We start from the raw sequence: 17797 nt of genomic DNA, 5'->3' as shown, positions 1-17797 counted from the left end.
TAAACATATGGAGCCTCATTTTTTCCCCCAGAAAATATTCTGTAACTGCTAATTAAATCAAATCAAACTGTTTACATGCATTCTGTCGTAAGAATATACTCACTTTTCTCTCTGTTTTCAGAAATCCAGACATGTCAGCATCTAAACCTATAATGATGGTGAATAAAATAATATTTTTCAAATTTACTGTCACTGAATTGCACTTTTTGAGCTTCTCAGCCTTTTCTGATGAAGGGGCCCCTGGATGTTATAAGATGCTGAAATTTCAAATTCCCTTCACACTTTTTTCTTGAGGTGGTCCCTGGCTGAAGCTAACTGAGTTTAGTGAAGGAAGCTCTATTTAACAACATTTTCTAACTTAATTTTTTTTTTATTACTTTTACCTCCTGTTTTCTTATATCTATGACCCATAGTTCTGTACCTTTAAAGGTTACCAATCAACTACCACCATCTGTTTCAGTGAATGCAGCGTACTTCTCACACCCTCCACACTCAGTCAGCTCTGTTGCCCACTTCCTAGCACTCCCAGAGCTCAAGACACCCCTAAAAGGGGAGGAAGGAGCATGGGGCCCACAGGGACTGTGATTCTCACACTCTCCCTTCCCTTTGCACATCTCTGGAACATCCAGGCAGTCTCACCCACAATTTTATTAAGCAGTGCTACCACAGTAAACTCAGCTTCAATCTAGAACTATTATCAACATCTTAGGAAAACCATGAATAGCAATTATTTTATAAGAAACTTGCAAAAGTTATACAGTCCCAACATCACATGAAAAATAATGTAATCTGTACTCCAGGACATCTTTGAAAAAGGAAGCAAGGGCCAGATTTTTAAAGGTACTTAGGCACAGGGGCACCATTTAGAGGGTGCAGGTGGGGCTCTGAGTTTCGTACTGCAGGTTTACTCACCCTAGCCCCAGACGGATCTTTTAACTGCAACACAGCTCAGCCTGAGTGTAATATATGAGGAGTTCGGAAGCTGGGAACAGTACAGCATTTGGGACAGGGAGTTTGTTTATAAACAGAGGCAGGATGATTAATATAACAAAAAGCTGGTCATTAAAGTAAATTAAGGATCGTTAGATGATCCTGAAAAAATGTCCAGGCACTCCTGTTAAAAGATAGGAAACAAAGGGTAGGAATAAACAGTTAGAAGGGAGAGAGGTAAATAGTGGTATCCCCCAGGGATTTGTACTGGGACAAGTCCTATTCAACATATTCATAAATTATCTGGAAAAAGGGGTATGCATTGAGGTGGCAAAATCTGCAGATGATACAAAACTACTCAAGATAGTTAAGTCCAAAGCAGACTGTGAAGAGCTACAAAGGGATCTCACAAAACTGGGTGATTGGGCAACAAAATGGCAGATAAAATTCAATGTTGACAAATGCAAAGTAATGCACGTTGCAAAATATAATTCCAACTATACATACAAAATGATGGGGTCTAAACTAGCTGACCCCCATCAATAAAGATATCTTGGAGTCGTGGATAGTTCTCTAAAAACGTCTGCTCAATCAAAAAAGTTAACGGAATGTTGGGAATCATTAGGAAAGGGATAGATAATAACAGAAAATATCATATTGCCTCTATATAAATAATGGTATGCCCATATCTTGAAAACTGCATGGAGATCTGGTCGCCCCATCTCAAAAAAGATATACTAGATTTGGAAAAGGTACCAAGAAGGGCAACAGAAATGATTAGGGGTATGGAACACCTTCCATCTGAGGAGAGATTAAAAAGACTGGGACTTTTTCATCTTGGAAAAGAGATGACTAAGGCAGGATATGATAGAGGGCTATAAAATCATGAATGGTGTGGAAAAATTGAATAAGGAAATGTTATTTACTCCTTCAAATAACACAAGAACCAGGGTCACCCAATGAAATTAACAGGCAGCAGATTTAAAACAAACAAAATGAAGTCTTTCTTCACAGACAACCTGTGGAACTCTTTGCTAGGGTAGTTGTGAAGGCCAAAACTATAACAGGGTTCCAATAAGAACTAGATGGGTTTATGGAGGATAGGTCCAACAATGGCTATTAGTAAGGGTGTGCAGGGATCCAACACCATGTTCTGCATGTCCCTTTCCTCTGTTTGCCTCTGGGAATGCGTAGGAGCCAGAGCAGGGACATGCCGCTGCTTCTGGGAGCTGATTGAGGTAAGTACTGTCCAGAGTCTGCACCCCGACCCCCTCCTGCACCCCAACCCCCTGCCCTAGCTTTGATCCCCCTTCTTCCCTCTGAGCCCCTCGATCCCAGCCCAGAGCACCCTCCTGCACCCCCAACCCCTCAGTTCCAGCCCCCCCCCCGAGCTCGCACCCCCAGCTGGAGCCCTCACCCCTCTGCACCCCAACCCCTTGCCCCACATCCGGAGCCCCTTCCCACACCCTGAACTCCTAATTTTTGGCCCAACCCCAGAGCCCTCTCCTGCACCTCAACCCCCAGTTTCATGAGCATTCATGGCCCGCCATACAATTTCCATACCCAGATGTGGCCCTTGGGCCAAAAAGTTTGCCCACCCCTGCACTAGACCCCACTCTCCTCCCAGAGATGAGATAGAACCCAGGAATCCTGACAGAGTCTCTCTCCCCACAGAGTTAGTAACAATGTAAGAATATACGTAAAATTTTAAACCTAACCAGTGTCCCTTAAGTGACTTGCCACAAGATGTCAGAACATGTGAGTATTAGAGCTGAGTGGGTCTAATATTTATTTCATTTTCTTTCTTTTATATAGGAATTAGATACAGGGCTCCTGTCTGCTAATTGCTAAGTTACCTGCCAAAATACTAGAGCTTTCAAGTGCCTAAGTAGCCCCTGGAATAATGGTTAAAGTTGGACCCCCCTACCAAAATCTGAAATGGCATCCCTGCTTGGGCAGTGTCCCACTCAGTGCCACATGGGTCACCACCTAGCAGAATTTTGAGAGCCAGGATAGGTGCTAGTTAAGCACTTTTCTCCCTATTCGCTTAGATGGGGACCATCTAAGCTACATATGGGACTTTAAAAAGTTGAAATGAGTGCTGCCCTGCTTATCTGGATATCTTCTTACTCAAGGCAGGCAAGCTTGGAACTTTGCAAAGCGATGAGAGGCTGACCGGCCCTTACACACGTTTGACTGCTCCACAGGCCATTTCCACTATCTACTTCAGTGCTGGAAAAGAGAAAATACATTTTATTCCCCCTCCCTCTGGAGTCTCCCTGAGCACTCCTCGGAGCCCTAGCCACTTGATCAGACACACTCCACTTCCCTGCTGCCAGCCAGAACCAAACCACAGGACAGAAAAAATGGTGAGCTGAGCTTCCGACCATGCTGTCATGTCAGCATTCTGGAGGGTGGAGGAGGAGCAAATGGAGAGAAAGGGAGAGAGGCACTCCATGCCAAGCAGCACACACTAATCCAATTCCCTTTGTCCATAGCCTGAGAGGGTTCCCAGCAACTCCTGGAGAAAGTCAATTTCAACAATATCCCCCGAGCACATAAAAGACAGCTTTCATCATCTAGTTGGGTTGAAGGAACCCTGAATTTATGCTCTGGATATACTCAAGTGCTTAATGGATCCCCAACTGCTATAGGAATGCAAGGGGACAATCTCTTACAAGGGTGGAAGGAACCAGAGAGTCCTGCCTCTTCGTTTTGTCCTGGCCTTAGAGAATATGCTAATAGGAAATATACATGAAAATCGCTCGAATATACAGGAGGAAAGTAAGAACCACCATCACTAAACTCCTAAAGTGACCCAGAGGGATCCTGGTGCCGTTATGCCAACACTGCTACCGATCTGAGCAAAACCTTCCCAACCCTCCTTTCCTATCTTCCCCACTAGGACGCTCATGGACAGACATGCATTCCTCACTATACCGCTGCTCCAGACCACAGTTACTGGGTTACAAAGCTACAACCATTTGCTGTGGGGGAATGGCAGCACTTAGGACACTAAAGCTTAGGTATTTCAGTGCCAATGGGCAGGAAAACAGTCACCTACAGGGGTTAGAGGCAACTGCTGAGCAGTGGATTTAAAAATACCATGGGCATGTAAGTGGTGGATTTAGGCACTTAGTTCTTCTTTAGGCACCTAACTACCTTTAAAAATCTGCCCCTCTGGTCTCAAAGGTCACATATCTATATCCTAAATAAATCTATATGTATACTCATTTACAGTTTCTCAGTGGTTTCTGCCAAATTTAGTGACTGTATTTTAGGTTGTTTTTTACAACATAAAACATACCTACAGTGTAATTTTGCTCTCTACCTACTGAGGCATTTAGTGGAAGACCAGGATGAGAAATCTTTGTAGTAAATACTGCACCCCTAAAAAGAAATAAATATAATTTTAAAAGTTCACCATTCAAGGAGCAATGCACAAAAATACCTTGCCTGTTCTCATGGGCTAAGCCTTCCCTGGCGCAGCTGCCACTGACCTGCTGCCGGACACCTGGGCCGCAATGGCCCTGCTACTTCCCCGAGGCCCCCACCATCTGTTGCTGTCTGCCTGCTGCTGCTTGCCGCGTCTCTCCTCCTTAGGGGTGGGGGAGTGAGGAGGGAACACAATGAGCCAGTGGTGGGCGGGAGGGTCTGGTGGGGGAGTAGTGAGGCTGCTCGCTTGGTCATGCGCTGGGGCTTGCCGGCCATGGATGGGGGAAATGCTGGCAGGGGCCGGTGGCTCGGCCTAGTGCTCAGGGTGGATGGCGGCTTGTCCCGGTGCTCGGCCTGGCAGCTCGGGGTGGTGACTCAGCCTGGTGTGGCTGGGACCGGACTGGCAGGGGGCGGGGAAGGGGGCAGCAGCCTGGCATGGCTGGGGTGGGCAGGCCGTGGGGCCCTTCTTGTTATGGGGGGGGGGCGTTTGGGGCTCCGGCGTGTGGGGGAGTGCTGCCTCAGGCAGAAGGGTATGGCCAGCAGACTAGCCTCCCCAAAGTGGGGGTTCAGCTGCCACCCATGCCTGTTCTGGTACTTTGGACAAAATTTTCAGCCTTGTCTTAACCAAGCCTCTGGTTATAGTTAAGACAATTAATGTAATTTTTCTGTGCAATTATTTGTGGAAGCACTTTAGGTCTTTTAGAGGCATAAATTCCCAACTCACAAGTGTAATCAGTAACACACTTCTCAATTATCTAAATTGGGCTGGCTATTATACTCAAATTGCCAAAACAGCCACACTCTGGCTTACAGCAGCCTCGGCTACTATCTGCAGGGTGGCCCCAACATACTCCCCACCTTGAATTTTCCCAAAAGACATATATTCTGCACTGTCCAGCCCTTACCTGGACAGTTCAGATATTAGAGGCCCATTGCCCCTGTAAAGGGTCAACATACAACAGTTTGCTACTTTAATTGGAGTTACCAATCTATTTAGTGTAAACACAACACTGGATTAGTTTTGATTAAAAAATAACACAAGTTTGTTTAACTATAAGGAGAGATTTTAAGTAAGTACAAGTACAAGGTATTAAAGTCAGAAATGGTTAAAAGAGAAATAAAGATAGAATGCTTTCTAGTAGCTAAAGGTTAACAAACTAGACTTGGGTCAAGATAAAATCCTGACCATATGTCCCCCGCAGCCAGGCTGACCAAGTTCTCAGGTCATAACCCCCGCCAAAGTCCAAAGGCTTGTTCCTGTCTTCTTAGGTGAGAGAGAGAGAAAAAAATCTGGGTGCTGTTGCCTCTCACTTTTATAGTCCAGGCACCCTCTGAAATGCATTTTCCTGAGGGCTACCCCTAGACAAAGTTCCTTCCCGCTGTGAGGACGGAGACATGGAATTTCATGATGAAAGAGGTTCCACACTGTTACTTGCTCAAATGCAGATCTATCTGTTCCTGCTCCCCACTCATTGCCAAAGAATGGCCATTTGACAGGTGATTGTCAATCAGCTTTCAGGACACCTGACTAGCAGCATTAGCTTGTCTTTTGTCTTTGAGGAATAGGTTTACCCCCCTTCCCAGACTTGTCTGGTAAACACATTTAGGTCATAATTTCAGCTTATGTTCATAACTTTACATATAATATTGCTACACACATTTCACCATGATATCACTGACCGGTGAGTTATTAGTTTTCAAACAATACTTCACAAGGCATATTTTATACAAAGATTATTACAATAGTGTGTAGGGCAGAGGTCCCCAAACTGTGGGGTGTGCCCCCCCCATCAGGGTAGCACAGAGGAACATTCAGGGCTAGGTGGCGGGCCAGGCCAGTCCCCATGGTGGGGAAGGAAAGGAGCACCACCCAGCCCCTAGTCGTGGCTCTGGGTCCCAGCCCCGCATCTGACTCCTGTCCTCAGCCTCAGTGCGGTTCTGCACCTGGCTGGAAACCTGGCTGCGGCTCTGCTCCTGGCCCCACCCCCAGCCTCGGCTCCAGCACCAGCCCCACCCCCAGCTGGGTCCCAGCCTCATCCCCCTTACCCTTATCTGTATCCCCCACTGCAGAGCTGTGGCCCCATTCCTGGCCTAGGGGGGCAGAGATGTGTGGTCAGGGGAAGGGAGGTGCAACCTTCAAAAGTTTGGAGACCACTGCTGTAGGATGTGAATACAGGGGTGCATTCAGTCACAATGTGCAATACCAATGTGACCAAATCCTCAAGTCCTCTTCATCAAGCAGGCAGGCGGTAGCCCAACCAGATGCAGGATTTTTGTGACCAGGAGCTTCACCAGTGGAGAACTTCTAGAGCTGGGTAAACATATGATCATCTTACGCTTCTAGTTACTTGAAGCCTGATTGTTTCATGAGGTATTCTGTGTAGGTGCCCATACTGGTTTTGCCACATCACAGAAAACAAGTAATGCTGCAAGAGAAATTTGTTTTTCTATGATGTGGTAGCCACCAATATGGATTACTAATTCTGACCTGCAGACCGCACCCACGGAAGAGAAGAGTAACTGCAGAGATGTTAAAATAGGCATGTCTAAAATGACAGTAGGGAAGAAACTGGGAGAGCAAGGGAGGAAGGTGTGTCAGAGCCTGCTGGAGTCTGGAAGAGAACTTCCAGAGAACTTGCTGACCAAATTCAGCATCAGCTGAATTCATCCACTGAGGCCACACCATGTTCAGCAAAGGGCATAACCGATGCCAACAACATGGCCACCACTCAACTTCAGTGAGCTCAAAGCCTGTCTAAGCAGAGGAGATCTTCAAGGAAGGAGTGCAGATAGAAGGTCTGAACCTGAAGGAAAGGATATACAGTATCTACGCCCTTTAGTGAGGTTCTTTGAACAGGATGAACCGGGACTTGGATTTGAGACCTATTCAGTTCAGGAAAATAAGACTAAGTTTAGCAGACATGCAGGGAGTGCCACCAGACCTCAAGTCTGGCTTTTGGGTGTGGGTAGAAGTTGGGGAGAGGGATCTCCTAGCTAAGGTTGGACCATCTGCAGGAGAAAACTGGAGCATGTTTGGAGGACTACTTTCACTTTTTGTAAAATGAGGCATGGATGCCACAAGTCACATCTGGGTGCTCCCTGAATCACCAGGCTGTGGACACCAACACTAGAAAGGCCACTTTCTATGCCAGGAGACAAAGTTGAATGTTGAGGATGGGTTCAAATGTTTCAGAACAGAAGTCATTTAGCACCAGGTTTGGGCTCCAAAGAGAACAAACTTAACAGGAGGCCTAAGGTAAGAAATTACTTTAAGGAACTTGGTTGGGAGCTCATTAAAAATCTTCCATGGAACTCCTAAAGGCACTGCTAAAGGATGAGGCCCAAATCATAAAAGGTGAGGGGCCTTTCTCAAGCCCATCCAGATGAACTCTACTAAACTGGCATTAGCAGATTTTCTGGTTTAGGTCCCAGGGAAGAGGAAAAGATATACACAATTCTGTAGTAAGAGGGGGGTGCATCCTTCAGGGCATAAGCCGACAGGAATCAAGAATGAGCTTTTTCTGCCATGTATATACTACCGACAACTGGATAGGTGCATTACTGAGTTTGTGAAGCATCAGGTATTGGCTACTGCTGGAGACAGAATACTCGATTAAAGGGACAAATGGCCTGATATAGAATGGGAAATATAAAAAGATGTACTTACTGTTGTTTATAAAGCAGGTTAAAAAACCCCAACCATTATCTCATGGTACTTACGTACTGATTTCCACAATCATAAATTCATAGTATTGAAACACTTATTAGATCCATGATACTCAAACTGAGGCTCGCAAGCTGCTCTTTAACATGTCTCCTGCAGCTCTATGCAGCACATGATATTAAAACAGTGTGATTTACTTATTAACCAATCTAAGTTATTGACCAATCAGGATGTTCTTCCTGTGTTATTAACCAATTGTGGTTGATAAAATAATAGTTGGTCAGTCATTTTGCTGTGAGAATTATATAACTAAACATTTCCCATCAAACTGTTTAAATATGAGTATATAGTACACCTCTACCCCGATATAACGCGGGTTCGCATACAAGGCGGTAAAGCTCCGACACGCTGCTCTGAGCAGCGTGTTAAGGGGGCCGAGCCGGGACAGGGCCTAGGGGTCGGATAAGGGGCAGAGGGTCTTGGGGGCGGTCAGGAGCCCCCCCCCCAGGTCTAGGAGCTGTGGAGGGGCACTTTTGGGGACGCTGCAGTCCCAGGCACGGGGAATTAGCAGGGGGCCGGGAACGCCCGCTCCGCTTCCCTCGCCCCGGCCCCAGCCGTGTCACTCGGGGAAGGGATCCCCCCCGCACTCACCGGCAGCGGCGGGAGCAGAGGAGCCCGGTCCCAGCTCACTCCACTCCGCCAGCTCCCAGCCATGGCGCTCCACTTCCCACCGCAGGTGAGTGCGGGACCTTTCCCCATCCTCCCCCAGCAACACGGCTAGGGCTGGGGCCGCGTCTCTCTGCTTCCCGCCACAGGTGAGTAGGGGGGCGTCCTTTCTCCAATCTCCCCGCACTCCCAGGCGGTGGGAAGCGGAGCAGCCTGGCCCCAGCCCGCTCCACTCCGCCAGCTCCCAGCCGCGGCGCTCCGCTTCCTGCCGCAGGTGAGTCCGGGGGGCGTCCTTTCCCCAGCCCCGAGTGGAGCGGGCTGGGGCCGAGTTGCTCTGCTTCCCGCCGCTGCCAGTGAGTGCCTGTCAGGGGGCGAGAGGTGTGGATAGGGGTCGGAGCAGTCAGGGGACAGGGAGCAGGGGGGTGATGAGGGATGGGAGTCTCTGGAGGGGGTGGTCAGGGAACAAAGAACAGGGGGGACCAAAGCAAGTTCGATATAACGCGGTCTCACCTATAACGCGGTGAGATTTTTTGTCTCCAGAGGACCGTGTTATATCGGGATAAAGGTATACTATAGTAAAGGAAACAATGAATTCACACTACCACGGCTTTTTTGGATAATGTCCATCGCTAATTTGGTTCCTGAACCACTGAGTATCACTGTATTAGATCATCCAGCCTCTTTTCTTCCCAACACGGATTATTCTCTACTGGGTTTTAGGATTTTGTGTTGTTTAGTGTTAAATGCTCCAAGGGATGGTGCTTTTACAATTATTCCATGGCATAAGCCATTCTACAGTTTAATAAATCTCAGTGTCAGGACATTTTTTCTGACAACCTAAATTTTCCTTTATTTTTTTCCAGTTACGCCCAGTTATATGTCCTAACTACTACATACCTAGAGAGAGAGAGAGAGAGAGAGAGGAATACAAACAAGAATGATTTCATCCATCACATATATAAGCGATCTCTGGCATTAAACACAACTGCTTATTAGCAACCAGTAAAACTATTTTATAATTCAAGGTTGGAAAAAATATCTCATCCAAATAAGGCTACAAGGGAAACTTTTTGCTGGGAAATTACTGTTCGCCTGAATGGAATATGTCCAGCACATATTATACTCACTGTAGCAGAGACTGAGATTGTTCAGTTTCACTCCTCTTATGAGCCAGCTGGGAGAAAAAAGTGTTTGAACAACTTGGTGAATATAAACTACTCAGTGATTTAATTTTTCAGCATTACTATACACCTAGCTTCTTCCTATTATCAATGGTTTTAGAAGACCTAAATACAGCAGTTATCAGTGAGACTCCGAATTCTGCTAGACCGGATTACTATGTAAAATATTGCTATGGCATATGGGCTACTTACTCAATCCAAGTCATGGAAGACAAAATACAGTCAGAATGAAAATATACCTTATATAATTAAATTGTAATACCCTTAAGCTTGAGCTATTTTATTTGTGAAGTGACCAAAGTACAAATTAACTATATTCCTCACCTCAAATTCATCCTCTTTAGTGGAGTCCTGCAAGCAAATACTCTCCTATCCCCAATTATTTCTAACCACTCTTTCTTCCCTCTCGTAACAATAACCACATCTTCCAATTAAAGAGGATAGGCTGCTACTCCTGAAATGGCTGAAGTAATAGCATCAATCACAATAACTATGCAAAATGCTAATAGTAACTCAAATTGTCCCCTAAACTAAGGCCTTGTCTACATTGGAACGTATTTTTGAATACTAAAATGTGAATTTAAATTAATATAGTTATGCCTGTATAACACACATTCCTTTCCCCTCCAGTGTGGACCCTCTTATTCTAGAATAAGAGTTCCTTCTTCTGGTTTAGTTTATGTCTCTTGGGAAGGGTTTAAGCTAAACTAAAAATAAGTCACTCTTATATCAGAATAAGAGTGTTCACACAGGGGATTACATTGATGTAACTATATAGGTATAACTGGAAATATTTCCCCAGTTATTTAAGTCTAAAGAAACTCGTATATAGGACAGGAATCTCCATGGTAACAATCTAGAGTTTCCTCCTACTCATTCTGTCAGCCTGTCATCTGCAGGTGGGAAAAACTGGTTACCAATTTGAATATCTGGTAATTTTAAAGGCTAATTGCAGCCCTGCTCCTGAAACCGTAGCAAGGCACACCCCCATGAAGCTCCAGAGGAGACTCTTCTATGCATTCCTGGGGTGAGTATATACTGCAGATTTCCTCCTTCCATAAAACCCTTTTCAGTTACATACGCTCTGTCTCTTTCCACATATAGAAGCGGGAGGGGCACACTCAGGCACAGTGAATCTTTTAATTATTAATTGCAGTATGTGTGTAGCTGAGGAGCTGTAATTTCTATACATACCGGATTTATCTGGTTCTTTTGCTTCATATTTTCTAGATTATCACTGAATTTACAGACAAGCTGAATCTCTGGGGAGAGGTTTTCTAAAACTAAACACAAAAATAGATAGTTACAGTAGCACAACAGAAGTGGCTTTAACACAGACTCAAGGAATTTCTGCAAATTCCAACTGCCATAAAAAATAATTGGACAAATCACACCTTAACAGTGAAAAGAAAAGGAGTACTTGTGGCACCTTAGAGACCAACAAATTTATTAGAGCATAAGCTTTCGTGAGCTACAGCTCACTTCATCGGATGCATCCGATGAAGTGAGCTGTAGCTCACGAAAGCTTATGCTCTAATAAATTTGTTGGTCTCTAAGGTGCCACAAGTACTCCTTTTCTTTTTGCGAATACAGACTAACACGGCTGCTACTCTGAAACCTTAACAGTGGTCACTTCTCTCAAACTAGATTCTGAAAATCAAAATATGGCAGATGCAAGAACTGAAAAGAAAAAAAATTAGGGAAAAATTATTATTTCTTTTGCAGACAATACTTTGGAAACATGAGCTACACATCAGACAGTGTGATTCATTTCTGACAATAGTTTTTTTTCCTGACAACTGGAATTATAGTCAGTGTCCTCATGCATGTAATAAACTTTAGTACTCATCTTTACACATTAATTATCAAACTGAGATGAGAAGATTAAAATTACTGAATGATCAAACTGAGAAAAACCCAGCTCTACAGTAATATAGAGTGCTGCTCTGTTTAATTTGATCCCTTATGCTATAAAAATCACAACACTGGTATCCACATTATTTTGTTGATTATTTTTTTAAATTTAGATGGACTATAGCCCATATTTTCTTGTCATTAAATTGATGTGATAAAAATTAGCACAAATAATAACATGCTAATTACAGTGGGCAAAATAGAAATGCCATCAATGAAAATATGCAATCACATTTACAGGGACAACAAAAAAGCATGCAGACAAATTCCCACTCCTACAAACCAAAAGCTTAACAATGAGCCAAACAGAAGCTCTGTACTCTGAAGCTCTAATTCCAGTGGATGACCAGAAGGAACAAGTTCCACGGGTGAGGATCCTCTCTGCTGACAAAACTCTATCACCAGACCTCAGAAAATTCAGCTCCAGTAACTGACACCAAGAAACTCCTAGCCATTTAGAAAGACTCCCATGGACTTCAATGTGGTTTGGAATCAGACCCTTACCTACTATGAGTAGATATAAAGTGAGAAGTAATCTCTCAAGAGGACAGATTTCAAACCATGCAGGGTCTTAAAAATAGGCAAAAATGCCATGTTTTGGAACCAGAAACAAACAAGAAGTCAGAGTAGAGTTCTGCACACGAGTATTTTGCGTTCGGAACAGCTCAAACACTTGCAAGGTAGGCAGTAGAATTCTGCTTTGCCAGTCAAGTTTTTACTGACCTGAATATGGGATTACCAAATTACTTAAAAGTGGTTAAGTGAGGCTGAATTACGGAAGGCAACCCAGACAGGCCCCAATGAAATTTTATGCCACACCATCAAATACTTGTTTATGCCCCTTACTTTGAGGAGCTATTGTAGAAACTTTTAGAGTTAACAAAAAAATAAATTCATACTCCTACTCTTCTTAAACTAGGTACCCTTAGTAACAACATACAGGCAGATTGAAGGAAAATAAGCACTAATAAATTTATGTTTTAAATGTATTTATTTAAAATATATGAAAAATTTGGCCTGAAATATTAAGCCTCTAACTGTTATTCAGATTTTATTAGAAATGCAAAATTATTCTGCTTAAAAATACTACAAAACTGTTTTAGGCTTAATTTTTAGCCTCAAAATTAAGGAAGAGTCAAAGAAATAAAGGTCTCAGGAAAAACAACATATATTTTCTACTGAAAAAAAGAACAATTTCTTACCTCCATTTACTCCTCTTATTTCGTCAGCAAAGATGGTTTCAGTTGTTAGAGAAATGTCCTTATTAACAAAAGATAACCTTTTAAAAAAAACAAAACTACAAATTGTTCTGTCATCCTCTTACCAGAGGTACAAACACAAGCAACAAAATATTAACCAAAGCCAATATTTCTAACTCCATTCCCTATAATATCACTTATTAAATACCATTGTAACTATGTGAGAGCATTTTTAAGGTAAACACTATTTTTCAAAAGTTTAGAACCTGGTTGTAAAAATCTGCATCAAGCTGCAAATTGGCATAGAAGAACGTGAGTCATGAATACATCTTTGTTTTTACAAATTTCCAAAAATTTGTAGTCAACATTTCTTAGGAGATACACAGTAAGGGCAATGTTGTTCAGCGGGTTTAATTTCTCAGTAACCAAAGTAACAGTTTGAATGAGACCATAAAGAGAGTTCTGAAACTAAAACATAAAAGAAATGTGCACATTTGCAGTATTTTTATTTTACCAATGTTTTTATCATTGATTTTATTTTCTTTGGGCTGGATTCTGATACCTTTATCCCATTGAGTAATACATTATTTCTCAGGTAGTCCCATAAAAATCAATGGGACTATTTCTAGAGTAAACTACTATTGCACATAAGCAACAAACAAACAAACAAACAAACAAAAACACGAGGAGTACTTGTGGCACCTTAGGAACTACCACATTTATTTGGGCATAAGCTTATGCCCAAATAAATGTGTTAGTTTCTAAGGTGCCACAAGTACTCCTCATTTTTTTTGCTGATACAGACTAACACGGCTACACTCTGAAACCTATTCCATATAAGGGTCCACGGAATAGCGTACAGAGATTTTTTTCCCCTCACACTTCAACCTGTCACAGAAAGTCTTAAAATAGATATGTATCAAAGAATCGAGGAAGGCTATTCTAAAACCATTTATCCTCTAAGATTTTAGTCAGGTTTATACGAGGTAGATTCCAGTCTCATAGGATTGTTCTTTGTGTTTTTTGTTTTCAAAGGTGATAGCCCTAAATGGCACAGATGCAGCATTCAACTCATCACGTATGTCCCAGAAATGTATTGACACTCATTTTTTAGTCACACCTGCTCCTATACATATATATTTATCACCTCTTCGTGTGCAGCTCCTCTTCATCTAGGTCACTCTCAGTTACTGAGCCCTCCACTACTGTCTCATCACTGTCACTGTCAGAAATGTCACCTCCCTCCTTCATGGCTCCTTCTCCAGTCCTCAGCCTCCTAGGGACAGCTCCTCCAGACAGCCACTCTCCTGCCCTCTGACAACTCCTTCAGGCAGCCCTCCTCCCCCACTTCAGGCAGCTCCTCCCACTCTTGAGGCACTGCATCACAAGCAGGAGCAAGCAAAGGGTGGTGCAATGCCTTCTGGGAACTGTAGTCCTCAATGGAGGACTTCTTGTGCTCATCCAAACAACAAATTTACCCTAATTGCGAGCTTAACTGTAAGAAGTGAGTGAAAGTTCATAAAAATGTCACAATAACCTATAATAAATAAACACTGATGGGAAAAGTTGCAAGAGAGAGAGACTGAATTAGTCCAAACAAGAAGGCCTACTAATATAACTCAAGGACTGTGCTAAGATCAGGTCTGATTAATATGAAGTGTGTGCCACAGGACATCAATTAATCAAAATTGGTGTGTCAGAAATTAGGTCTAAACTGGCGAACAATATAGTGAGGGACAGGCTATTACGCTCATCACTCCCTTTGGTGGTCCTTAAAAGAAAAGACCCTTGAGGGGAAAAAATAAAGAAGCAGCTGTCTCCCAACAACCTCTGACTGAAAGACAGGTGAACAGGAAAGGAACAACTTTACCATCATGACTGCCACCCCCATCATTTTCTTGGATCCACTATGACACCATTGAGCCTTTGCCATCCTGATAAACAGAATCAGACTTTAACAACAGCTCCAGCCCATCCCAACTAACTTCTTCTCTGTTCCCCAAAGAGGACAGTGATCACCTAAGAGACTGTCAAACAAGGGTTTTTTTCCTTCTAGACTTTCTCCAGCTAGAGGGAATGGGAACAAGAGATACTGGTAAAATGAAAGCCTTACTTAATATTCTACATTTCAAATGCTTTAACTGCATCTTTAATAAAAGGTTTAAAGATTTTTAATAGTGTGTTCACCATGGTACTGAGCTCATGGTATACCAAACCCCAAACTTGGTACAACACTGTTTAATGTTGGACGTGACAGGGTCACGTTAACACTTTTGACTCTTTGGGCCCATTTATTCCATCTAAATTAATACAACAGCCTGAGGCATATGAAGCTGACAAGAACTACAAATCTCAGACTCTGAGGGACAGGGCATTAAAGAAACTGCTGAAAGTGGCAGGAAACAAAGGGCTGGTCTTCACTGGCCGAGAATTCTAATTGGTGGGAAGTGCCTCACTGAGGTCTATCTGTTAGGCGCCAAATTCCCTTTTATGGATCTGCCCCCTAAGCCCTTCCCCTTTCCTTTGCATTTCTCTCCTCCTGGCTATATTAGGCAGCTCCCTAGACAGCTTGCTGTCTTCTGTGAGTCTTTCTTAAAAGACTAATTCTCCCCCTACAATGCATGGCGAGTCTGGGCACCTAACTGAGGGCTGTGAATTCCACTGGGAGTCAGGGAGTTGGGCATTACATTGCAACACTGAGCACTGAAACACTTTGTGACACTAAGCATCCCTATATTCATATCCTACAAACTATTGCAATAATATTTGTATGAAATATGCCTTAGGTGGTATAATTTGAAAACAAATAACTCACTAGCCAATAATATCATTGTGAAATGTATGTAGTAACGTAATATGTAAAGCTGGGAAATCGCCCTGTATAATATTATTGGCACATGTTCAAAACCATTACAGCTCTGCCTAGGCAAAAGCTGTTAACAGGCCTATTCTAAACAAAGGTCTGTTTAGTAGTAGTAAACTTGGTCCTCGAGACAGCAGGGGAAGGAGATGGCAGAAAATAGAATAATATGCATTTTAGCAAACAATATGCATTTCAGTGGAGCTTGGCTGCCGGTGGGTGCAGAGCACCCACCAATTTTTCCCCTGGATGCTCCAGCCTTGGAGCACCCCTGGAGTTGGTGCTTATGGATGATGTCCCTTTCTTCTGTAAGACTGTTCCCTTCTTTGTCTTGAATTGCATTAGCTTTGGTCCATCTTTCCTTCGTCAGAACTTTTACAACCTGGAAGACTCATTTGCTATTTTTATTATTGATATACTCTTCAAGTTTAGAGCATTGTTTTTCAATCCATATCTCTTGGCCACCTTCATTCCTTTCTTGGTCTTTCTGCCAATTGTTCTGTATTTATCAGCTCCCTTAGTGCTGTTCTTGTCTCTCTTAAATCATCTTCTAATGTCACACATTTGTAGTATTTCATTTGTGACCCATGGTTTTGTCTTTTTACAATGTTTCCCATCTGTCCCCCGTGGGTCCGGGGACAGAATAGGTCCACTGCTCCTCCTGCATGTCATAAGAGGTGACTAAAAGGGGGCTGCCTGGAGATGGATGGGCTCCACCAGGTTAGAAATTTTCCCAAGACATACCATATGATGAGCAAGTCAACGATGGCCATACTGGATTGATCGCAGCCCGGGTTAATAATGACGGTGCAATCCGTCTCCCACCAGGGGAGACGCAACAAGAATACTACTGGTGTAATCCCAACAAAGAGGATCCGTGGAAGAGATAACATCACCATAGCCACATGGAATGTAAGGACATTGAGACAAACAGGGAGGTTGAAAGAACTCACATACAAAATGGAACAATACACTTGGCACCTCCTAGGAATCTCTGAGGTCAGATGGAAGAACTTCAGAGAGGTAATAATGGAAGAAGGCCATGTACTCTATTGCAATGGAGCTGACAAACATGTCAATAGCATAGGATGTCTTGTGCATAAGGATATCAAGAAATTCAGTATTAGGATGCCGCCCAATGACCAGCAGGCTTATTTCCATCCGTCTAAAGGCAGTACCATTTAATATCACAGTGGTACAACTCTACACCCCTACAACAGACTATGATGATGAGCAAATTGAAGATTTTACAATCAGCTCCAAGACATCATCGATAAGGTACACAAGAAAGATATCTTGATTGTACAAGGAGATTGGAATGCTAAAATAGGTATTGATGCACAGGGAGATTGGCAAGATTATTGTGGCCATTTCTATAATGCAGTAACCAATGAGAGAGGATTGAGACTTTTGGAGTTTACTAGCTATAACAATGATTTTTGCAAACACATTGGAGCACAAAAAGCATCCAGACGATCAACATGGCTCACAACTAATGGCCTATATCACAGCCAGATTGACTACGTCATGGTGCAAAACTGATTTCGTTCTGGGATTAACAGAGCTAAAACAAAGAGCTTCTCCGGTGCTAATATTGGAAGTGAACACGACCTTGTGATGCTACGTTTTTGGCTGCAGCTAAGGAAAATCGTCAGGCTAAAGTTCACCAGAACCAAGTTTGACTTAGAAAGACTCAGAGACCGAAACATTGCAGAGTCATTCCAAGCAACGATTGGTGGAAAATTTGTCCTGCTGCTTGCTCTAGAGGAAGACGTAGAAACAATGACCAACAATTTCAACGCTGTAATGAATGAGGCAGCAATGGACATCCTTGGGAAACAACATATCTCAAATCACATGTAACAAAAACAGAAGGGGTTCAGAGATGGATGATTTCTGTCTGAGAAGAGACTGAAAACAATAATGACAGGTTTCAGAGTAGCAGCCG

The 17797-nt window shown here is 43.2% G+C and overlaps 1 protein-coding gene across 1 annotated transcript in view; it reads right to left on the bottom strand.

Annotated features, from left to right (window-relative positions):
* Window positions 1–14319, bottom strand: part of ANKRD31 (ankyrin repeat domain 31) — a 109978-nt gene extending 95659 nt beyond the window's left edge. The window contains exons 1-6 of the mRNA XM_038403607.2: window positions 14137–14319; window positions 12993–13069; window positions 11071–11159; window positions 9823–9869; window positions 4238–4320; window positions 104–147 (exon numbers count right to left, since the gene is read on the bottom strand). Coding sequence (XP_038259535.1) covers window positions 104–147; window positions 4238–4320; window positions 9823–9869; window positions 11071–11159; window positions 12993–13069; window positions 14137–14240 — 444 coding nt within the window. The 5' untranslated portion in view covers window positions 14241–14319. The remainder of the gene's footprint in view (window positions 1–103; window positions 148–4237; window positions 4321–9822; window positions 9870–11070; window positions 11160–12992; window positions 13070–14136) is intronic.
* Window positions 14320–17797: the final 3478 nt, after the last annotated feature.

This window comes from Dermochelys coriacea, chromosome 5, assembly GCF_009764565.3.
Source record: "Dermochelys coriacea isolate rDerCor1 chromosome 5, rDerCor1.pri.v4, whole genome shotgun sequence".
Classification (NCBI taxonomy): domain Eukaryota; kingdom Metazoa; phylum Chordata; order Testudines; family Dermochelyidae; genus Dermochelys; species Dermochelys coriacea.
This window is presented reverse-complemented; position numbering and strand designations above follow the sequence as displayed.